General features: G+C 43.4%; 2 protein-coding genes across 2 annotated transcripts; both read right to left on the reverse strand.

The window, feature by feature from the left end:
• Nucleotides 1-572: 572 nt before the first annotated feature.
• On the reverse strand, nt 573-11,226 carry LOC105418324 (titin-like). Its single transcript, XM_029840187.1, has 27 exons — nt 11,220-11,226; nt 10,056-10,593; nt 9,773-9,940; nt 9,647-9,681; nt 9,351-9,509; nt 9,155-9,268; nt 9,029-9,067; nt 8,824-8,949; nt 8,594-8,735; nt 8,365-8,502; nt 8,248-8,282; nt 7,988-8,152; nt 7,756-7,890; nt 7,489-7,527; nt 7,256-7,408; nt 6,940-7,040; nt 6,646-6,669; nt 6,364-6,529; nt 5,366-6,097; nt 5,205-5,266; nt 4,931-5,105; nt 2,782-4,749; nt 2,607-2,697; nt 2,279-2,386; nt 1,956-2,192; nt 1,645-1,883; nt 573-1,550 (listed from the first exon to the last, which is right to left on the reverse strand). Exons 2-27 carry the CDS (start codon nt 10,330-10,332, stop codon nt 1,473-1,475), a joined length of 5,706 nt encoding a protein of 1,901 aa, XP_029696047.1. The 5' UTR covers nt 10,333-10,593; nt 11,220-11,226; the 3' UTR covers nt 573-1,472.
• Nucleotides 10,490-19,954, reverse strand: LOC115250852 (zinc finger protein 638-like). The gene is made up of 13 exons (XM_029841097.1): nt 19,851-19,954; nt 15,682-17,680; nt 13,359-13,420; nt 13,229-13,267; nt 12,969-13,145; nt 12,413-12,810; nt 12,043-12,293; nt 11,831-11,965; nt 11,586-11,681; nt 11,466-11,503; nt 11,010-11,374; nt 10,562-10,781; nt 10,490-10,493 (listed from the first exon to the last, which is right to left on the reverse strand). Exons 2-13 carry the CDS (start codon nt 17,380-17,382, stop codon nt 10,490-10,492), a joined length of 3,486 nt encoding a protein of 1,161 aa, XP_029696957.1. The 5' UTR covers nt 17,383-17,680; nt 19,851-19,954.
• Nucleotides 19,955-23,071: the final 3,117 nt, after the last annotated feature.

Raw genomic sequence — 23,071 nt, forward strand, 5'->3', positions numbered from 1 at the left:
TCTAAGGGAAGACAGGAACATATGGTGAAACACATAACAACAAGATAAAGACAATTCTCAACAAAACACAGATAAAATGATGGCACTTGCTAACGGGAAGGCTCATTTTTAGCTGCGTCACTAGTTACGACGCCAGAATTCGGTTTTATCTGATAGACGAGTACTTTGTTGTAATTATCGCAAACGTTAAAAGGCTTGTTATTTGAGAAATGAAGCCAGTAAATTTTTTTAAATGTTATATAATTTCGGGAACTTTGTTTTCCTAATACCAAAGCTAAACATTTCCTATTTTAAACATACAGCTTGGGAATTATTAAAGTAATTATTTTCAAAATGAATAAGATGAATTGAATTAATGAGACAATATAGTTAGTTATGTTGTACTTTATAACATACCTGATATGTGAAAATACGGGGATAGAAACAATGTTTAAGTGTTTTGAGTGCAAATTCGTCTGAACTTCCGGTTTGATTGTCGCAGCTTTCAGATTAAAAGCCCGTTACCGGAACCTTTAATTCTTTAAAAAAAAAATAATAATTTTTAGAATTGACAAATAACACAGGTACGCATACAGCATTTAAATTGTATTTACGTAAAAAAGCAGCAAAATATTTCCGTATGGGGCATATTGATATACAATAATTGATCAATTACAGAATTGAACAATACCTTTACAAATATTTGTTACCTACATACAGAGTAACACTATGATACATCTAAAATTACTTACATTAATAGAGTGATAATTTATTTTATGAATGAGATTTATATAATAACTTCATGAACAAACATTTTACTTTGGAGCCATCATTGTTTTGTGGTGGAAGAAGTAAAATCTATTAAAAACTAAGCTTAAAAAAGAATGCAGCAGTCAACGACAGCAAGGTTTATTCTTAAATGACAATTCTAATAAAATAAAAAAAACAGAACAGTTCCAATTCATTTCCATGACAAAATTAAGTCCAAAAGCAGTAAATTATTACAATATCTTCTCTAAGGTAGAAGATCAAAAATATAGAAGAAAATATAGCCTGAACTACACTTCCTTAAAACTGTATTAGAATTAGAAATTCAAAGAGATTTGTACATGTGAGGTCGACGCCACTCACAACACTTTGAGGATCATTGATCTCATGGCCGTGCATTGGTTAAAAATGCCAGTGGACAGCAGGAACCACTGAACTCAACTGAGCAACAGTGTTGAGAGTAACTGTGCACACATTTAAGAGTTTAAATCTAAACTGAAAGCAAAAACAAAAATGGAAGGAAGAAAAGAGAAATGTCATCAGTAGTCACTGTTAACCTCCTCCACAGGTCATTGAAGGCACCGTTGGTTTACAACACTGCAACACAGCCATGGCGTGCTGTCTTTGGATTTTCCTCAGTCACTTTGACTGTCATTAAAATGGCTTTTCTGTCAATTGTGGCTCATCCATCTCCACACATTGCAACTTGACAAGTGAGTGTAGCCTTAATCAGAGGTGGGACCGCCTCTGGGCCTTTCTGCTGAGGATGATGACAGTTTCTGCTCGATCTTCTGATAATGTTTCTGAAAAACCGGGGAGACCAACAACCATTAGTGTGTGTATTATCGGGATAACTGGTGTGTGTTCTAGGGTTTCACTCGCTGTGTTTGTTTGTACCTGCAGATTGTCGTAGTGCCTCTGGCTGCTGCAGTGGACTTCCCTGGCCGTTTTTTCATTGCGATAAAACACAAGGCAGAGATTACAGAAAAATCCAGATGTGGGGACAACAAACTCCTGACCCAGAGGGTTGTTGGGTTTGAATTCTGGAAGTCTGAAGCTAGAACGGACACCAGGAGACTGGGAGCATGCTCGCTTTGCTTCTGGTCCAGTCAGCTTCCTCCTCTGTTTGTTTGCAGCTGCAACAGAGTAAACATCCCACATTTATATGAAAGAGACTCAACCCAGCATCTAAGGTTTGTTCTTCATACCTTTAATGTCCGTCCTGCTCCTGTCTCCCTCCAAACATCCCTCCAGTTTCTGGTTCCCAGGCTGCGGCTCGGCCGAGGCAGCTTTCACCTCCGTCTTCTGAGGCTCCCGCCGGCTTCCAGTTGACAACGAAGACTCGTCTTTCTCCGGAGAAGTGGCAGGTTGAACGGAGGCTGCTTCCTTTTCTTCTTCATCTTTTGAAGTCACGTTCTTACCTCTGACAGATCTTCTCACTTTCACTGCATGAAAAGGAAGTTTAGTATGAAACAAAGAACGACGTTTGATGAGCAAATGTGTGGTGGACTGTTGGGACAGGGAGGGTTACCTGGCGTCTGTCTGGTTCTCTTTCTAGGTCGACCTCTGGCCCTAGGGGATATTTTCTCCTCTTCCTCCTCCCCAACCTCATCTAGGGTCACAAAGTTTGGATTTTCCTCTAAAACCACACAAAAGAATCATAGAATATCCTGTAAATATGAAGATAGTGTACAAGTCTGATGGGTACCTGATGATTTACGACAGTAATTTACTGCGTGACAACAATGCAATAACAAATATGACATCTTGAGACGACATTAATGCAGCCGCAACAATAACCGATCAAATATATGTGCAGTTAAGTGTGCATGTATATTTCACGGTGGATAAACACAAACCTGGCTCGGTGTCAAGTTTGCGTTTACCAGAGTGCTTCTGCTCCTGCTCTTCTTTATCTTCACCACCAGCTTCATCTATGGTTACTAAAGTCTAAAAACAGACAGCCGATGTTTCAACACAAATGTTTGTCTTTTATTCCGGATGGATGAAAGAAGAACTTTTGTAAATGTTTACTTCTGGATTTAAGAAGTCCACCGATTGGTCCTCCTCTCTGAGCGGGTGGGTCTCTGCACTGTTTTGCTCGACCATTTTGTCGTCTTCTTCTACGACCTCGTCCAGAGTGACGAGCGACTGCAGTTCTGTCTCTGTGATGTCATCTTTGCCTCGGCTCTCTGTTGCTCTCTCTTCTTCAGGCTCGTCTGCTCCCACCTCGTCCAGAGTCAACAGCTCCTTGGTGTCCTCCTCCACAGAGTCCTCATCTTGCTCCTCTCTCTCCTCATCCATAGATCTGCTGCTCCCGTCTCCCCCTCTGTCCTCTTGGCTCCGGCTTCTCTGCGCTCTGGTGCTGGTCCTGGGCTTCTCCCTCAGTTTTCGCTCGTGCTTCTCTTTTGAGTCAGCTGGTCTCTTCCTCAGTTCTTCCTCCTCAGCTGTGTCATCAGGGTAGTTCTCCTCCTCCTCACTCACTTCATCCAGGTTCACCATTGTGTCCAGAGTGTTTCTCTCAGGTGTTTCCAGTTGGCTCTCCTCTTCTGGTTTTAGAGGGTCGGTTTTGGACTTGGTTCCTGGTTTGTCTTCTTGATCCCGCTCTGTCCTGGATGAATTATTGCTCGTACCAGAACCTTCTCCAGCAGCTGAAACCCCACGAACCCCCAAATTAGAAACCGTCTCATTAACTGTTGTGACAGCGATACTGTCGGAGGCTTCTGCAGCTGTAGGACACGTCGAAGTGTCTTCTGTTTCAGCTGAAACCGCTTCAGTAATCACAGAATCTACGAGCTGATACGGAGGCTCTTGCTGCTCTTCCTCCTTCCTCCTTTTGGTCGACCCTGTAACAGAAGTGCCATCTCCAGTCTGCTCATCCCCAATTTTGGGTGCCTCTTCTGTCCCAGAACTCTCAGGCCATCCTGGGACGAGTTGATCGTCGGCTGTCTCGTCCTCAACTGAGTCAATCACCTGATATAGCTCCTCCTCCTTCATTAGTTTTTCAGATGCATCATCTTTTAATGGCTGTTTCTCTTTTTTAGTTTTGACCATTTTCTTTGGTCTTCCTCGTTTTCTTGGCCGTGTTGGAGCTGGACTCTCCTCAACGACCTCATCTTTAACAGAATTTTGTATTTTGTAAGTGGCATCTTCGTGACACACCTCTCCAGTCACTTCACCTCCAGGCGATGGTGTTTCCTGGTCTTCTGGTAGTTTCTTCTCACTTCCTTCCCGTGCTTCTCTGGCTGCAGTGTGCCGCCTTCTCGCTGGTGTCCTCAAAGCATCGTTTTTGTTGGCTCTCTCTCTCTTTCCTCTTGTCGATCTTGTGACTTTAGCTTCATCGTCAGGGGTCTCTTCATCCACAGAGTCTAAGATTTTGTAAGGTGTTTCTTCGTCTGTGATGGGAGTTTCTGATGTTTCAGTGGGAGTCGGGGTGAGTTTGTCATCTTTCTTTCCTCGTGCGCTCCTCCTCCTGACAGGTCTTCCTGAAGTGGTAGCATTCTGAGCGTCTTCTTCCAGCTCCATCTCTTTAGTCACCTCTTTGTCTTTCTTAAACCTTTGTGCAGAGGTGTCCACCTTCCCCCGAGTGTCCACCTTCCCCCGAGTGTCGTACTTTTTAACCATCATTTGCTTGAGAGGAGACTCACCTTCAGATGTTGTGGAAGTCAAATCCATCTTTGATGGTTCATTATATTTTCTCGTCCTCATCCCTCTCCTGATTGTTTTGTCTTTGTCATTCTCTGACTCTGCAGTCTCTGGTTGATCTTTCACTCCTTCAGATCTGCCTCCATATTGTAACTGGGGATCTTTGCGAGACAAAGCTGCCTGGTCTTCAAGGATGCTGCTTTTCGAATCCTCGGAGGATCTTGTGGGGATTGGTGTGATGCTGGAGGAGAATGTGGAGGGACTCGGGGGCTCAGGAGCTGTGTCTTCCACATCTGCACCAACTTCATCAACAGTTACAAAATCCTCCATGCTGAAATTTTGTTCCTCAAAGAAAGACTGTAATGAATTTGACATAACAGTTAATAAATTAGTGAAGGAAATGCATGTGATGCTAAATTTATTTGGAATACATTGTCACTCTATTGAGATTACCAAAAATGGGTTCTATGGACATGAAATGAACATGCAACTAACTGAAACAGAACTGATGCCTTCATCTAAATACACCACCACACACCTCCTCTTCTTCTTCTTCTTCTTCATCTCTGGAGGTCTCTCCAGTCGACGTGTGCTGGTGAATGGTCACTTTGATGGTCTTCAAGATGTCTTTGTCCAACCAAGAATCGACGTTGACTGCGTCTTCTTCCAAATCTACTGTAGTCTTGTCTGCATCTCCAAGACACTCTACAGAACTACAGAGACATCAAAGAATTACCAGATGAGCACAAGAGTGCCCTTTTCACAAATATAATTTCTAATATAAGCATAAACTAGTAGGGGCGCATGCTTACCTGAACTCTTTGCAAATGTTTGTGGAAGAACTGTTTTTCTCAGGAGGCACTGGAACACAGGACTGAAGAACCATAGACGGTACAAACAAGTGTGAAAAATGTTTTCTTTAATTTCGGACTGCAGATTCAACATTAGATGATACTGTTAAGATGTCCCTTACCTGGACATCCTCTGGAGCAGAAGCTGCTGGTTCTTTGGGGACAGACACATCCACTGACATGTCATCATTCTCCTGTGGGTGGGTTTTCCCTTCATCATCCACAGTGACCCCAGGCTCAATCGGCTGTGTTAATGAGCTGCCCCATTGGTCCTCATTAGCCACCTTTGGATCTGTTTGTTCTTCAAATGAATCAAGGATTTGGTATTTTTCCCCATCCACCCCACCCCACCCCACCTGCTGTTCCTTTTCAACTTCTGTGCTCTCCTCTGCTTCCCTGTGGTCAGACAATGCAACTGCAAGGTCGACCCGTTTTTCTCGAGGCTGTTCTGGTTGAGGCTGGATTGAGGCTTTTTCAGTACAATCGGATGATGCGTCAGTTTGTTTTGCCACAGATTTTTTCTCACACTGCTCAGTTTTCTGACCAGAAGAGGAAGAAGGTTCCCGCAAGTTTTTACTTCTACAATCAGAGAATGAGGGCTTAGCCTGAGCTTTGACAGCCTCAGACAGGTTTGCGGCAGCTTTTTTCAACACTGCAGACTCGGAGGCGGTTTTTGGATCATGAGAAGATCCCGTTGTAGTTTGTGTGACCAAGTTGGACATATTTGCGCTTCCTTTGTTTCCTCTGGATTCGGATGAGCACCTGTGATTTGGATTAGCGTCTGGCGGAGTAAAGACCTTATCAAAAAGAATTGCACTTGGAGACAGAGCGTCCGATGTAAAATCATCCGTCTCCTGTAAAAAAAAAAAAATTGCCAAACGATAGTTTTAAAAAGCATCCTATCCAAAAACGAGAGGAACTATTAATTCTTTCCATTATATCTCCAAAATTAGTTGCCTTTCCAAAACAAATTTTCAGAATACCGGTGAGTCTTCTCAGTTCTTAGCAATCAGATTACAATTATAAGCAGACTATATCACATACAGTATATATCACGGTTTTACAACCATGGCGTACATTAATAATATCCAGTGGATTTAGCATTTAATGTATTCCCCACCTTGTACCTTCCTGATATCCCCTTAGCGCCTAAATTCTGGTGAATGGTCACTTTGATGGTCTTTAAAACGCCCTCGTCAAACGGGGGTTTGTCTTTGGCTGCGTTCTGGCCCAAGTTCACTGGGGTCTTGTCGTTGATCTCCAGCCGCTTTTCAAAGCTCTCCAAACTACACATGTACGGACAAAATGCTTAAACATGAGCAAGCCGACTGACCTGTAAATGATGAATTTAAACATTTGCGTTTTGACACAGCCAAAACATTAGGAAAGGGGATATACTTACGTTTCTGGATTTTTTATTATAAACCTAGAGAGAGAAAAGCACCTGGTTTAGGCTGAGACAGGTAGAACGAGGAGGTTCAACATGATGTAGAAAATGGATGAATTTAAATCAAAATTGTCTTTTTTCAAATGATTCTTCACATGAGCTCAATGACTCAGACCTTTGTTCTTTGCCTCTGATATCTATATTCCTTCATACCTGCCTGATACCAGATTGTGAGCAAATAGTAATTCTGAACATAAATTATGCACACACAGACTTAATGCACATCGCATCATTCACAAGGACACTCACCCAGTTGCACACAGATGCCCTTCGAAATGTTTGCACTGAAAGTGCTTAAATTTCTCCAGGACCTGCTCCAGATCACTGGCTTTAGCCAACTCAGCGTATATCTAAAGCAGAATGACACAGAGAGAAGAAGCAATGAAGAAAAAATTGGAAAAAAGATTGTAAGTCAATTCTCCTCAGGTTTAGAGGTAAAATGATGTAATCTTTGTTGGTATCCAGCTCAGGGTAGAACTGACTGATTATTTAGTGCAGCACCAACAAAAATTGGATTAAGGTGTGTGACGTAATGTAAAAATAGTCAAGGTTTTGTGTTTTGTACCCTGTTGGCGAGCGGCAAGTATCTGACAAAGGTTGCACTCAACGCCAACCTTTCAATGACCACCCCAATGATATGTAGAGATGTCTGAGTAGTCTCTATGCACAGCAGCCGCTTCCTCAGAGATTCTGGCTCCGGAACTTCCGACAAAGGTCCCTGGAGGAAAAAAAGATGAGTTTGAGGAACAGAAAAAAAGCTGCTCAGAATCAACAAAATATGCATGAATCAAGACTTACCGTCTCGCTCAGTTTAATCAGACTCGTGTACATGACTTCCTGCAAAAAGACACCAATAGACAGTTAACCAAGACCAATATGTGCTGGTCGCTCTTTTGTAGTTCAGAACATTGAAATTTCCCCGAGTCCAAATCAGGAGTGCAAATCGCACAGCACTTTGGCACCCACTAATGACAAAATAACCATCAATTTCCAGCAATGGATTAGTTTAGAATGTTGTAGCCAAACACCCTCCTGTATAGAGTAGTCCCAGAGCGAGTCCAATACCTGAGTGTACTCTGGAATCAAGCGTTGGAACACAAAGTGGACAGTGAGCGTGCAGTCAGCTACACACACTGGATTTTTGATGTGATCTTGGACAAAACGACAGCAGGCGCTCCAGTCCTCAAAAATTACAAAGGCCTGGAGGTTTGTACCAACAGAAGGGAAAAAAAACAGATTATAGTCAGTGACATTAAGATACCGTGTCAGTAATTAAATTACCTTTTTGCTCACTTACCCTCTTCTGTAGTGGCAGCACGATTACATTATAGCACAGTGTTTTGAAGGTGCGTTGGGAAAAATACGGCCAGACCACCTGGGCGATGTTTTCATGCATGTACCTTTCCATTGGCAAGTTGGTCAACATGATCGTAGAGAACATGGAACCACGACTGCTGGCTGCCTACAAAATCATGAGATTTAAAGCCCCATGAAAGCAATGCGTCAAATTCCAACAAAGTCCAGTAGAGCACACAAATCATTAGTTACTGGGTTTACCTGAATGTCCTCCACCGCACTGACTGTCAGATAATCTTAAGAGAAAAACAGAAAAAGTCAGGTGAATGAATTAACATGGGGACACATCAGCAACTAACTCAAGTTACTGTCTCCTACCTGGGATGATGAACCAAGGAAAAGCTGTAGGGAACAAAGTAGTGTTTTTCCTTGTGATCCAATATGGTGGACTGCTGCCTTTTGGAGGAGCGAAATTCATTGGCGGGATTGTGACTCCAGCAACAACATCGTCATTGTCTTACAAAAAGGAGGAGGAAATCATGTTTGTTAACATTTGTTAGACTTGTTCCATTTCTCACAACTGAACTGCAGTCAGAGAAACATTCACCTGCTGCTGTCTTGATGTCCGCCTGTGCTGGGCAAACATTCGGAGCTCTCTGCCTGAAGACTTCTTCGCCAGAAAATTCTTTGAGGCTGTGCCAAACCCCGAACCGATCCGCATCAAGATTGGATGAAAATTGTATGTATGCCTGGAAAAAAGCGACAGAAGCACTCCAAAACGCTGCCTGGTATGACCAACCGTGTCCACTGAAAAAGACACCTCTGGAGGGTTTGTACCTTGTTCAGCAGAGGCAGAAAATTGACGACATGACTGTGTTTCTTCCAAGTGTTGCAGAGCTCTCTGGCTTTGTCGAGGGAAATATTCTTGATGAATATAGTTCTTTCTGCAGCACCTCGCACAGGCTGGATATAGAAAACAAGAGCAGATCTAAACAACATGAATCAAAGGACAGAAACTAGCGTTGCATGTGTGCGTACTCACAAAGTTTGTCAAGCTCATCAGCGATTTATAAAATGTGATCTAAAACAGCAGCAACAGGGAAGTATTAATCAGACTGCCTCTTTTTATTGTGATGTGAATGCATCTGTGAGCACCCTGCACCCTTACCGACGTCAATAAATTCTGGCCGGGGATCACTCGGATGTGCGGCCTTGACTTTTTGAAGGCAATCCTTGTGGAGGTTAACTTTTTGAGGCCTTTAGTTGGTATTATAGCAAAAGCCTGAAGTGATAAACCAAAAATCACAAGAGCTGAATTGAAAACCAGAAACCAGTGCACACATCACAGGATAATGGACACGTACCATCTGCACCTGTGGAAGCACAAACATCGTGTTGGGCGTATAGTGAAACTTAAACGGCGTGAGCACTTCGGCCAGCTCCTTCTCTGTATAGCAGCACTCATTATAAAAGGGCAGCGAGGTTATTTGGATTACTTTCAGCTTCTTGTTGTATGATGGGACCTGTAAAACAACCAGAGAAGAGACCAGTGCCTTACTTTTTTTAGGTTTTGTACTATGAAAAAGTGTTTATGTGGTATAACTCAATAATCGTCCCGTGATATGAATGCAGCCATTAACACAAATCTGAAAAAACCTACCATTGTAGGATTACAGGCCTCGATTTTGAAGCAAACTGTGAAAGAGACCAAAACAAAAAGCAATCATAAATGTGTTAAGAAGCTTCGGAAGACACCCACAAATGGCAAAACAGATAGATCTCTTACTCAATGCATCAGGATCAATGAAGTTTGCTATGGTTTCCCCGTCAGTCAGAGGGAGAACGTCCGACTGAAACATTTTGCATTTCGGAAGCTGCTGCACCTCTTTCTTGACAGCTTTTGGGGTTTTTACAGATGAAGCCTTGCTGGGTGTCTTCAGGAGATGCGCAGCCCCTTAATAATAGCCAAGCCATTTAGTTTGTGTGATCACAGGTAAAATTAAAGACTGAAATTGTCCATTTCAATGGAACAAAGGTGCTTTCACCATATGGCCAAGACTCCCACATACCTTCTTGTTGTGTCTTCACGCCACTGCCACTCTGCTTCACGTACAAAGCTTCTGTCTTGATCTCTGTGGTTCCTGCCGTGGGCTGTGCTTTTTCTGCTAGGTTTTCTTCCACGTGTTGAGAAGCTTTGGCAGGGTTTACAGGTGGAGGTGTCTCAATTGGAGGAGCTGCAGGTTTCTTAATTTCTGAAATGTTTACTGGAGGCGATTTTTCTTCCTTAAGGATCGCACCATTGCTAACTTCCTGGAGATCTGTGGAATCCGTCTCCCCGAGCTGCATCGGTTCGGCATCTTGAGTTTTAATGTGTTTGACAGTTTCAGTTTGAGGGTTGCGGTCGAAAGCTGTTGATTTATCACCTTGAACGATCTCTTTGAGCGTCACAGAGGTTGCTAAAGCAGATGTGTCTTCACTTTGACCAGTCTGAGGTTGGTTTTCTCTATCTGCATTTTCCACAACCACATCCGTTCCTATTATGGCCAGTTTCTCACCTCCTTCCTCTCCCACTAACACTGCAGATTTGTTATACACAGTTTCCGATGTCTGAGGTTGGTTTTCTGCATCTGTGCATTTTAAAGGCATACTCTCCTCGTTCGCGTTTCCTCCTGCCATGAACAGGTTCTCTGCAAGTTTATCCAAGTCTGGTGTTGAGTCGGTCAAGGTCGTTTCTACGGGTCTGAGGAAACCTTCCGTTTCTTCCACTAACATTGCAGATTTGTTATCCTCCGTATCTGATGTGACAGGCTTTGGTTTGAGTTTGGAGTTGCCAGTCTGTAGTTGGTTTTCTGCATCCGTGCATTCTAAAGGTACGCTCTCCTCCCTCATGTCTCCTCCTGCCACCAACAGTTTCTTAGTAAGTTCATCTAAATCTGGTGTTGAGTCTGTCAAGGTCGTTTCTACGGGTCTGAGGAAACCTTCCGTTTCTTCCACTAACATTGCAGATTTGTTATCCTCCGTATCTGATGTGACAGGCTTTGGTTTGAGTTTGGAGTTGCCTGTTTTAGCAGCATTCTTGGATTTAAGGGGGCCCTTTTTCTTTAGAACCGCCTTTTTCACAGCTCCTGTCACAGCTAGTTTACCTTTGACCTTTTTACCTGCTGGCACGGTAGCATTTGTTTTGCTTTTGGAAAGCAGAGATTTCGATTTAGTGGCAGTCTTCAGACCTTTACCACAGCCTTTGGCCGCAGCTGCGTTTTTCATGATCTTGCTTGCTTCAGATGCCGAAGGCCCTTTATGACGAGTATTGGCAGGCGCTGTTCTGGAGGCACCGACAGCTGCTGATTTGGCTGTTTTTGATGTGGATGCCCCAGACGAACATGACTTGCTGAAGAAAAAAAAGTTAGGTCAAAACCTCTATGATTGCATAGAATGTAACAGTTTATAGATATAAAGGTTCTGAGAGGAACACAACTAACCTGTGAGAAGGCAGCCTTTGCTCCTTTGAAACAGCTCCCTGCAAACAGATTTTTTACATCATCCAACAAAACCGCAAAATAAAAGGAGTGAATGAAACAATGAATTTGAATATATAATACCTTATCCGCCACGGTGATCATTACACTTTTGACATTAAGAAATTTCACTTTTTTCAATTTCTTAGCATCCTCTTCTTTCTCGAAACAGACAATTGCCTACAAGATCACAAATAAATGCTTTTAAATTTGAAAATAATAGTAGGAAAACAGAAAAACAGGAAGTGAGCCTGAATTCCTGCTAAACCATCGCCATTCATTCGACAATAAAGAATAATGGTTAGCTTGAGTCTTCATCTAGTCAGTACCTGTTGCTTGGACCTGAACAGTACAAATGATTTGGTTTTTCCAAATTTCTCCACAGCAGTGTTAATATCATTGTGTGACAGTGAATTTGTAATCCCTTCCAGTTTCACCATAGTTGGAGGTCCAGACTTTCCCACCTGAATTAAAAAGAGAAAAGTCAGGAGAGAAAATACTGGTGGTTCAAAACAGACTGAACACACAAACACACTGATACCTCAATCCTTCTGGAAGAGCCTTCGCCACTTTTCTGCAGAAAGGGCTTTGACTTCAGGGGATTTAAGGTGGATTTCTTTACAACAGAAGATAAGGAAGTGGCAGGCAGTGAAAGAGAGAACGGTTTTCCTGCTTTAGAAGAGGAGGAGGATGGGGATGATGAGGCTGGAGTAATCTTTTTGATCTCAGCCACCAGGGCAGAAGCCAGGTTCTTCACCATGGTGTCCAGGTCAGAATGATTCGATTGGACACCTACAGGGATGAATCAGTAGAGTGTTGATGTGCTTCTGCATTGACTGGATGATAGCTCAAGTTCTTAACATCGTAACTTTGAATGCATCTTATTCGTGTGAATGTTAAAAAGGTCAAACCTGATGCTTCTAGACGAGACAATGTCTCTGCGGACAATCGTCTCTCAACCGCCCTTGGCGACAGATGTCTCTCCACAACCCTCCTTGATGACAGCCATTTCTCCTCAGTCCTCCTAGGCGATGTCCGTCTGTCATCATTCTTATTTCCTAGTGATTTTGTCTTGACCTTTTCTCTCTCCTCACTCCTATGCAAATGTCGTCTCTCGTCAATCCTCTCTGGTCTCTTGTCGTTTCTTCGCAGGGGCGAAAGTCTGCCGTCATCCCTTCTGGGTGCCAATCCTCTGTCATCACTCCATCTCAGAGGTGGCGAACATCTCCTCTTAGGAGGTGAATGTCTCACATTCATCCATCTTGGACTGTCTTCAATCCACCTACATGATGCCGGTTTATCAGGGCTCCTTGTACACAACCAATAGCAGAGAAAATTAACTTAAAATCTGGCAAATTGAACGACAAATCAACATGCATGACACATTTAAAGAAGTCAACTCAAATACTGATGTAGATGCTGATCAGGAAAACGACAGTCGATAGTTAAAGGGTTTAAGCTGCATACCTGAGAGTGTATCTGGAACTCTGCGGAGATCTTGATCTACTGTGTCTCTCCCTTTTACCTTCCAAGCCGTGGCGATGAGGGCTGGCCGAGTGGGACCGAGAGCGACTCCCACGCACGGCTTTCTGGCGAACATCTGCAGCAGTGGCGGTGGAGGGCTTGACATTTTTATCTGCAGATCTGAGGAGAAAAATATACTTTGTATCTGAAGCTAAAGCAGAATGTAGAGAAGCTTCAACCAAATCAGTTTCAACCAAATTTACCGTGGCTCAGTTTTGATGGTGCCATCCCAATCTGGGTATCTGTAGATAGAAGGTCAGGAAGCACCTTTTTAAGACATAACTCAACACGTTCTTCTAAAAAAATCTATTATTTTAATAGATTTAGACGGACCGGTGTCGCAGGAGTTTGCAATTCCCCAGGTGAAGACTTGTATTCTGATGGGCAATCCAGTCCTGGCAACCCAAATGAGACAGAGTGTCTTATCATCATCATTAATTTGTCCAACAAAACATTTGTATTTCTCTCACCATGGAAAATGCACAGAAGAAATAAACACAAGTTGTTGGAAAACAGCAAAATAAATGCATTTTATAAATTGTATCCTTGTGCACTGGAACTGAGTTCGACAACAATTGACAGTTACAGTCAACCCCGATTTAAAAATAAAATGAAAAAATAGAAAAAATCCTCTTGATGATGCAGTTCTCTTTGAGCTCCTGATATATGGAGGTTCTCCTTCCAGCTGAGTCCAGGGACGAAAACAGCGATGCAGAGAAAAACCACACTCACGGCTGGAGTCTGGAATTCCTGAAGTAACGTAACCCAAAAAAGTCACTGGTGGGGCAAGTGTGTCGCTGAGGTGGATGGATGTTTTGCAAAAAAAGTGTACTGTGCGAGAAGAATTGTTGTTATTACTATTATTGTTTAGATGCTGTGATGTGTAGATTTTAAGTGTTTGAGGAATGCTGTTAAAAAAAGGAAAGTGTAAATGTTTAAACTAAGTGCTGGAGCTGTTTACAACACCAGCACTTAGAGGTATCCTGTTCGTTAAGACAAGGAAGTTGTAAAGATGGGAAAAGTAGATAGGAGATAAGGAGTCGTGAGGTCCTGTTTGACATAAATCCTGTTTGCACCAATAATAGAGGCGAGCGAGCAGCAGACGAGCAGAGTTGACAGAGGAAGCCTGAACTGATGTTCAGCTCTCCCAAGGTCTCCTGTTGTAAGGAACCAAGGTCTCCTGTTGTAAGGATCCAAGGTCTCCTGTTGTAAGGACCCAAGATCTCCTGTTGCAAGGATCCAAGGTCTCCTGTTGTAAGGAACCAAGGTCTCCTGTTGTAAGGACCCAAGGTCTCCTGTTGTAAGGACCCAAGGTCTCCTGTTGTAAGGACCCAAGATCTCCTGTTGTAAGGACCCAAGGTCTCCTGTTGTAAGGACCCAAGGTCTCCTGTTGTAAGGACCCAAGATCTCCTGTTGTAAGGAACCAAGATCTCCTGTTGTAAGGAACCAAGATCTCCTGTTGTAAGGAATCAAGATCTCCTGTTGTAAGGTCTCCTGTTGTTTGCAAGGTTGATCTGAGTCTAGTGACGAACAGCACGGTGACTAAAACTTCACCCTCACAACTGTTAAAAATAAAATGAACTGACAAAGAAATGACAGCTTCAACAAGAACAAAAACAAATGAATCACTTGACAAAAAAACCCCACACAAACAAGGAGATATTGTCATTTTTCTCACTTCCATTTCTAATTTTAAACAAAGTAATTAGGTGCTATTTGTCTGAGGGTGGTCCAGATGGTCCGGAGTAGATATCTCCTCATCCTGTCTTTTAATAAATGCATATGTCATACCCGAAAGTCTACAGCCATATATAAAAGATCAGTACATATCAATAAATTAAGTCCAGTAAATCGTACACAGGTCTGAAAATGAGTAGAACCTTGAAAACGTTTTGTCACCAAATCTGCTGGGTGAACGGTGCATCTACAAAAGTCCTAAGAGTATGTTGGGCGAGGATTTCCTGGGGTTGAACAAGACATCAAACAGATTGCCAGTCACTATGGAACGTGCATTTGAGTCTTGGAAGCCTCCATGAGTTAAACAAAACCTGACCGGACTGGTCAGATTGCGTTTCACTATTGCAGGCACTGCAGAATTGTCTCTTTCCCCGAATTACGAAGGTGAGGAGGGAATCTAGAAGACAGCGCTGCAGCGGGCGAGTGATATAACCCACGAACCTCTGACGTCTCTGGAACACTGGTCTCAGTACAAAGTGTGCAGCTCTGTTGCGTCTCCCAGGAGAACTCAAGGTCAAGACAGAAAACTGTTGCGTGTTGAGAAGCTGCAGAGGTTCCTGGGTTATTGTTTGCAGCCTAGTAAGTTTTGCATTGCCGGGGATCAAGAACCCGCCATTCTGTCAAGGGGAAAACTGGCCTAATGGATGCTCGGAAAATAAAATTATTCTCCAGCACAACATTATTCAGTTCATCGAACGTGTCCTGAGCCAGCACATTTGGTGACAGGTTTCAATAGCCTTTGCTGCAACAGAGGACTCACAGCATCATGATCTCTGGTGCACGTGAACTTTCCAGTTAATACAGAATGAAATGAAAAAGTGGATGTTAAGAAATACCAAACTCTTTCAAAACATCTTGTATTACAATTGACGGGGACTCACAATTGGCAATAGACAACAAAGTGCAATCTTCTACTCACCTTCATCCCAGCACATTCTTTGGAACACAGTGAACAGGTATGTGGAAAGACTCTCGGGGAGGTGGCGGCATAGTCATGCATCATGGCCAGCGTTGGCAGACCTTTAAAAGGTGTAGCCTTTCCTCGTGTGCGCTCCTCTGGATTGGCCGCCTGCGCTGGGAAAGGCTGGTGCAAATGCGGCGGGATGCCTGGCGAGTGATGGGTGGCCCAAGAGGCTTCGCTGATCCTTGAAGCGGTAGTAGCAGGTGGAAGTTGTAGACTGGCGGAATAACCCGAAGACCATACCACAGTCCGCATTAATGGTTCTGTGGGCGTGTGTGGCTGTGACTGCTGCGCCAGTGGATGCTGTCCCGCCTGCTTCCCAACTGTTGGCGCCTGGTCTTGTTTGGCCTTGATGCTGTGGCTCTTGTTATCGCTGATGAGGCCAGGCCTGCCTGAATGCAAACCCTGCATCAGGACGCAGGAAGTCGCGGGTTTTAATGGCGACTGTCCATCTTCTGGTTCTTTAACAGGAACAGCTCTTGTAGATTTTCTCATGTCCGTGTCAGTTTTTGGCACAAGCATGGTGCTGGGAACCTTTTCTGGGGTCTGCAGTGGTTTGTTGTAGGGGCCCAGAGTGTTCAGTATGTGTAAAGAGCCAGAACTGTCACTATTTGTGCCCCTTTTATTCTTTTCCTGTGGTTGTTGTCTGCTTCCTCCAGAATGACCAGAATCCAACAGAAATGTACCTCCACTGTGGCTGCTGCTGGGTGGGTCAGCGGTCATTCCAACGCCATCCGACGCTCCTTCGTTATATCGGCGTTTATGTCCATAGTCAATCACTTTACTCTGCTGAAGAACAGCTGGTGACCTTCTTTTCTGGCTCAGCCCAGGCCCAACAGAAGAACTGTGGCTGTATGGTCCACTCAAACTTTTGAGGGGCTGAGGCTCAGGATAGGTCTTTGTGTGACTGGCAGCCATAGTTTTGCTGGCTTTTTCCAGGCTCCTTTGCTGCAGGATTTTCTGCATGTTGGCCAGAGTCATTTGGTCCTCAGGACAGGAGATGAGATATTCCAGGTCCTCTTTATCGAGTCCATACTGACGAAGGATGCTCGTAGCGGTCTCAGCCGTGTCCCTTGTTTGAGAGGACGGGGGAGCAGCCGATCGCTCCTCTGGCACGACGTGGTTGTCGTCACCAAGCCCAGGAATGTATGGTGCGTTGTGTTCTTCGCCATGTGACGTGGCGGATGTGCTTTGGTTCGGTGGTCTTTTGTAGTTCAACCAATCCAAGGAGCACCTGTCAGTAACAACACATGTGCCACCGTCCCCTTGAAAGGCAGAGGATGATGACGACATGTGGAGGGATGCCTTGTTTGTTCCAAAGGGACCAATCTCGCCAGTGTCCCTCCCAGGAAAGGGAGCGTTCTGGTTGGTTTGTGGCACTGGTATTCCCGCAGCCCTCACCTCTCTATCTCTGGTACTGTTGGTTATTGCAGACCTGAGTATGGGCTCATCGTTTACAATTCTTCTCTGTTCATGTCTATAGTTCAAAGATGTTAATGATGGAACGATTGTGCCGGATCTCTCAGGAATTGCAGAGGAGCTGAAACTGAAATCAGCTCCCAGATGAGCAGCTTCTGGCTGCGTATTTGAGTAATCATATTGTCCTTGGGCAGATCTTTGCTTCCTAGAACCACAGGGGTTGTACGGCGGGTGGGACATGTTTGCGATCTTCAGAATGTTGAGGAGGTTAATGGCCACGGCAGTCGGAGAGGGAGCTGCTGAATGTCTGCAGCGAGCGCGTGTTTTGGAGTTGGCTTTAAAGGCTCGAGACTGGCCGCCAACAGCAAGTGCGCTATTGATCTGAGTCAGAGCTAGCTGTGTTTTCAGTTGAGCCAGATGCAAGGAGGCAGCATGTTGTCCAATCAGGAGAGAGGCGCCCGGGAACCCTCCAAGTAGAGGACTTGGAAACGGCCCTAGACCAGGAGGAGGGGCACTAAGCTCCGTTTGCAAAGAAAAGCTGGAGTTACAAACAAACACAACAAAGGAAGGGGTTATTGGGCTGGACTGTATCTCAGCTGTTAAAGTCTACCTTTGAGGGCTGTTTCTTCAGCTGGCCGTGCTGCTGATGTTAGGTCAAAAAACATGGAAAGAATTTCAATTTTCTGAGATTTTCGCTGACAGGACAAAGACGAGGAAACAAAAAAAAAGCAACAAAGTACAGATACAGAAAGCTGAACACAAAGCTGCATTTTGAAACATTTCATTAAAAGGTTATGTGCACATTTAGTAGAGGTGCATTAATATATATTTACTGATCATTAGATATCAATACTCTACATTTGGCATGGCATTTTTCTGGATAGTTAACAAAATCTGTCAGAAACTGCAACTATCTACACAGACCAGAAGATCCAGGCTGGAGGTCAGTGAGATAGAAATGCCACAGACAAAAATAATAAAAACACACACACACACACACACACACACACACACACAACAGAAAATAAAGTATATTTCCAAGGGAGTGGGGGAAATCAAGGCTCTTTTTTCCCTGACACATCAGTTATGACTACAGTGTTCTTTGTAGCAGAAACTACAGAAGCAAACATCAAGATACGAAGGCTCCCTCTGAGCAGCTGCACAATTATGCTAATTTCACCAAAATGCATAGATATTGATTGTGTTGCTTTTTAATTTTACTACCAAAGTAAAAAAAGAAGAAAAAATGCTTCTGGTGTTCCAGGACTTCCCAGTACCTAAAAACAAAGTTCCCCACCATTTTGCAGTGGAAGAAGTAAAATTCTCAGCCAGATTATTGATATTTATGATAATAAATATAGCAACATAGACACTAAAGTTGTTAGGAAGCAAGCGCCATTTACATGCCAACATACACACTGGAGTCCTGATTCTATCAAGAGCTGACATGGAGAGCCATGTGTTATCACAACTCTCCATTTTTCACCTGGATTTTAGGACGAGTCCTTGAGAGAAGTCAAGCCATCCAGAAGACCCCAACAGATTGTTTTGGTGTGCATGAATGTCCACCGATCGGAGGCCAACTTTAAGCTCTCTTCTCCTTATTTTTAATAGTCCACCCCCCAGTAAAACATGAGATCCAATAAGCACCAGGAGTCCACTGGGTTCAACGCAGTTTTATTTTCGAAAATAAAGCCTGAAAACAATCGCTGTATGAAAAACGCATAAACCGGGTGTATTTCTCCAAACCCAACCCCGCTGATTTCAGGTTAAACATCTGCCAACGCCCCATGCGATTGGTTTCATTTTCTCAAAAATGAGAATGCGGCGCAACTGAACCATCATTGTTCAGCCTTTAAAGGGATTTAGACCGATCCAGAAACATTCCCTTGAGACTTGGACTTTAACATCACAGCTGTGTAACTGTGTATAACAATAAAGTTTCCACATATCAGTGTAAGCATTTTATGGAGTCTTTAGCTATTCTGTTCCAATCAAGTATGCTTCTGAATCAGGACCTGGCCTAATCCAGTCACTGTTCCAGAAACATATTTGGCATATTAAGGTTTAAAACCAGCCAAAAACCAGCCAAATCCAAGGTGGCCAAGATTTCCAGAAAATACAAGGAATTGTCTCAAAAGTATGTCTTCGGATTTTTGCGCCAGCGCCTACATGTGTTTCTCCAAACAAACCTTATTTCATTTCAACACGACTTGTGTGAACAATATTTGCCTGGAGTGGAGATATTGATGAGAAAAGAGGCCGATGTAGGGCACTTCCTGTTGTGGCTTCCCGGTTCTATCCTCCGGGGCGCAACCTGACTTAAGATGAAGTACCGCCCTTCCTTTTTTTAGCTGCGCCACATGAAAAAGTGCCACTTTTGGTCAACGTACCGAACTCGCACCGAACCTAACTCCCCTGGTTTCGATTACATGTGACTGACACAACCTTCGGGGGTAGAGACAAGTGCCACGGGTATTAAAGCCGCCATTTTAAACAATATTTTTGCATATTACGGTTGAAAAGAGAAGAAGAATGTTTTAACAAAAACGCTGAACCTTCAAGAAGCCCATACAGGAAAAACAAATGGTCGGCATTCCAAAACTGTGGAGAATATTTATCGTGTTATTCAAATAGACACCGAAGAGGTACAAACGGGCGGATATTCGCAACTTCCGTTTTAAAAAATCTCGGTTATTTGCGCCTACCTGGCTGCGTCACCTTTCTTGAAAACATCCAAATATTTTCTTGAGGGTCCATGAGGGTTCAGACAGAACCGGAAGTTTTATCTTCTTCTATGCTTTTTGTTTGTCTTTCGCCGCTTAGTGACCGGAAGAAGTATCGCACCTTCCCAGAGAGGCGCCTAAAAGCTGCTTTAAGATCTCAAAACTCTGTTCAAAATTAATCACTTCGTGAGTTTGTATAGCAGAGCTGTGTTTGCATGATTGCACGTTTTGTAGAAAAATAAAATGAATAAGTAGCACAATAGCGATGAGAATTATTTTGGTATTTTAAAGGTATTTTGAGTTGGCTCGATTAAATAGGCACTTAACAAGTACCCTGATCCACTGTAATTTTTTTATATTTATTTCCTCTTGTCTGATCTTAGCTGAAATCCCCTCGTTAGATGAATTTAGTAGAAATTATTTTGAAATATTAAAAAATGCAGACACCTGAAATGTCATCATTCTGCCACAAGGTGACACCATGACAGTGGAAATGCTATAACATGATATTACATAATATGGTTGTTGAATACTGTATAAGGTGAGAATGTTAAACCTCTTTACTAAAGTTAATTAAGAACCTTTGATTTACTAAAGCTTTATTTTGTACACAATCACTTTAACTGTCTAATCTTTCGAGCAAATATATTTAAATGATCCCCAAAGAGAAAGTGATAATCCTTCCTCCTGTAAATAAAAACAGAAACCAGCGAGGATTTAATTGATCTTAGGAGCATATGATCTTTAAATCTGTGATAATTGAGTGCACCGACTGCTCAATCAACAGCTAATCAAAAGATAAATGAAGAATATGCTTCTCGAGGGATTGTGTTCTGCGGGGTGTTGCACCAAATTAATGATATATCCTCTTTATCTCCTCCCCTTCACCACAGGGCTTAACACCTGACCATTAAACAACAGCTGAGTGTGCGTGTGCCCGAGGATGCTGGGTTTTTATTTTCAGCTGCTCTCACCGCCCTGGCAGAGGCCTGATCACATGGCTGCAGCTTAGCCAGGGAGCGAGCACACAACGACGGGTGTGTTACCACAGATTAAGGGCTTGGACAACTTTTCCATAGTTGTGAAAACTCCACATTCAGAGTACTTCCTTGCTCTGTTCCGGACAATGATGCCAGAAATATAAAACTTGAGTCAAAATACATATTTTAATTCCTTAAATTTCCTGAAAGTCATCCCAAGTCTCATCTCCCCATCTCTGCAAGGGATTCTGGGTAAGAAGAGCCAGAAAACCTGTGTGTGAATGCAACTAACACACACACACACACACACACACACACACACACACAGTATATTGGTCCTTTATGGGAGATGCGACGATGCTTTCACAGCTGTGGCATCCACACGTGTTTTAATGTGGCCGTTCTGCTGTGTTGGATATAAATACCAACCGTTTATTAATTTATATAAATAAGACTTTTGGGGCACATCCAAATTGTTCACATTTCCAGAACTTTTTTATAGCCTCAAGAAGGTCAGAGGCAGTGGAGTTTGAGTCCGAGTGAAGTTTCAAGTTCTCCTTTTTACAAGACAGTTGTGACTCCAGGCGCTCGGGGGTTAGCAACAGCTGTTAGCGTCTGAACTTGGCCAAAGCACAACCTGACTCTGGGGACACATGCATGATTGAACAGGAACATAATAAACCACACAAGCTGGGGGTGTTTTTTTTTTTTTTGCATAATTAAAACGATGCTGAACATCTACACCATCCGAAGAGGCTGTAACCGTAGTTACAGGAGCCTACTTATGAAGCTAACATTAGCTTAGTGGTGCTAATAGTTTGAGTAAAATATCAAATGGGTGTATAAATTGTTTGTCTGAGATGTTAAATGTGTTAAATCACCACTGTGTTGTTATAATAAAACCTTTCCAGTGTAAAGTGGATTTTAAAAACATTTATTTCTGGCTTTTATTTCATACACTGATCTTATTAAGCGCTAGAAAATGGGTTGTTTTATGGAATAGTTTTTGAAATTAGTTACAATATATTAAAATATTACACAATTCAAGAGCATCCTGCAAATTCCCTTTGGCACGGCATCGGTAACTTGGTAACCCAGTGCGAGACTCAGGACAGACGTCTGAGTCCTCTAATGGAAATAATCCGCAAGCTTTCGCTGTGATCTCACAGTCGCAGCTGAATACGATAGCGACAGTGTGCTGGTTGTAGGTATTGGTGCAGCTTGGGTTACACCATCACACCATCACTTGGCTCAGAGCTGAGGAGAGTTTTCATCGCCATGCATGCACAGCCATGCATCATCCTGACTCAGACGAACCCGCGGTGAATTATCACCCCATCAAACTGATACTGAGCTAACCAGAATACTAAAAATATCATCTCCGGACCCACCGTGCTTTAATTCAGAACTCTAATTCGACTGGGACCAAAAATGGAGCATTGGAGCCTGTCTTGGTTTGGACCCGTCCTATCACGCCCCATCAAACGATATCACAGTCATCATTTGACTCTGAGGCTGCACTGTGCCACGGCTCGATGAGCTAATGGAGACCAACGCAAAGTGACACCGTCGCCGGGAGGTTCCTCTCGATTCGAACCGTTGAGCAGCGTTGAGTCCAACTCAACTCGAGCTTGTTGCTGGAGGAGTGTATTCTGATCTAGATATACAAAACTGCAAGCAAGCAGCTAATTTAGCATCAGCTGAGTCATGAAGACACAAATGTGACTCTGCGGATAAATAGTTGCTGGGGTCATCCACTTCCTGTGGAAAGGTGAAACCCCTGGATGACAGCACGGGGCGGCCATCTTGTGACGATGGTGTCATTTACACCAGGGGTGACCAGACCCATCCCTCCACTCGGGTGACAGCGCTTTCCCCCGGCATCCCATTTTCCTTGGTGAAAGCATTTTCTGCCTGGTGGGACAGGAAACCTTTAAAGGGTCTTTCTGCTCTATTCCAAAGTGAAAAGTTTTATGTCCGTGCAAGTGTTAAAAGGCGACTTGATGTTGTAAAGTTACGATTCTGCAGTGTCGTGTTCCTGTCGCATGGATTTTGTAGAAGACATTTAAAGCAACAGATTTAAACAGTTGCCCACCGGGTCAGTGGGGCTTGAGGCTCAGTACCGGTGGGCATTTTTACACGTGCTAATTGCTCCATATGCACAATTGTTCACACAGGAACATCATCACTTCAGAGCGTTGATAGAATATCAACCGTGTAATT

This window comes from Takifugu rubripes, chromosome 8 (genome assembly GCF_901000725.2).
Source record: "Takifugu rubripes chromosome 8, fTakRub1.2, whole genome shotgun sequence".
NCBI lineage: Eukaryota > Metazoa > Chordata > Actinopteri > Tetraodontiformes > Tetraodontidae > Takifugu > Takifugu rubripes.

Bases quoted from the DNA above. Each gene is read 5' to 3' on its own strand.
- LOC105418324 (XM_029840187.1), bottom strand. From the start codon at position 10,332: ATGCAGCTCGGGGAGACGGATTCCACAGATCTCCAGGAAGTTAGCAAT. The intron at 8,283-8,364 runs GTAGGAGACAGT...TTTTCTCTTAAG, and splicing joins TCCTTGGTTCATCATCCCAG to ATTATCTGACAGTCAGTGCG. The intron at 7,528-7,755 runs GTATTGGACTCG...GTCTTTTTGCAG, and splicing joins TGATTCCAGAGTACACTCAG to GAAGTCATGTACACGAGTCT.
- LOC115250852 (XM_029841097.1), bottom strand. From the start codon at position 17,382: ATGTCCCACCCGCCGTACAACCCCTGTGGTTCTAGGAAGCAAAGATCT. The intron at 13,421-15,681 runs GTGAGTAGAAGA...TTGGGTTGCCAG, and splicing joins AAGAATGTGCTGGGATGAAG to GACTGGATTGCCCATCAGAA. The intron at 11,504-11,585 runs GTATTATATATT...ATCTGTTTGCAG, and splicing joins TGATCACCGTGGCGGATAAG to GGAGCTGTTTCAAAGGAGCA.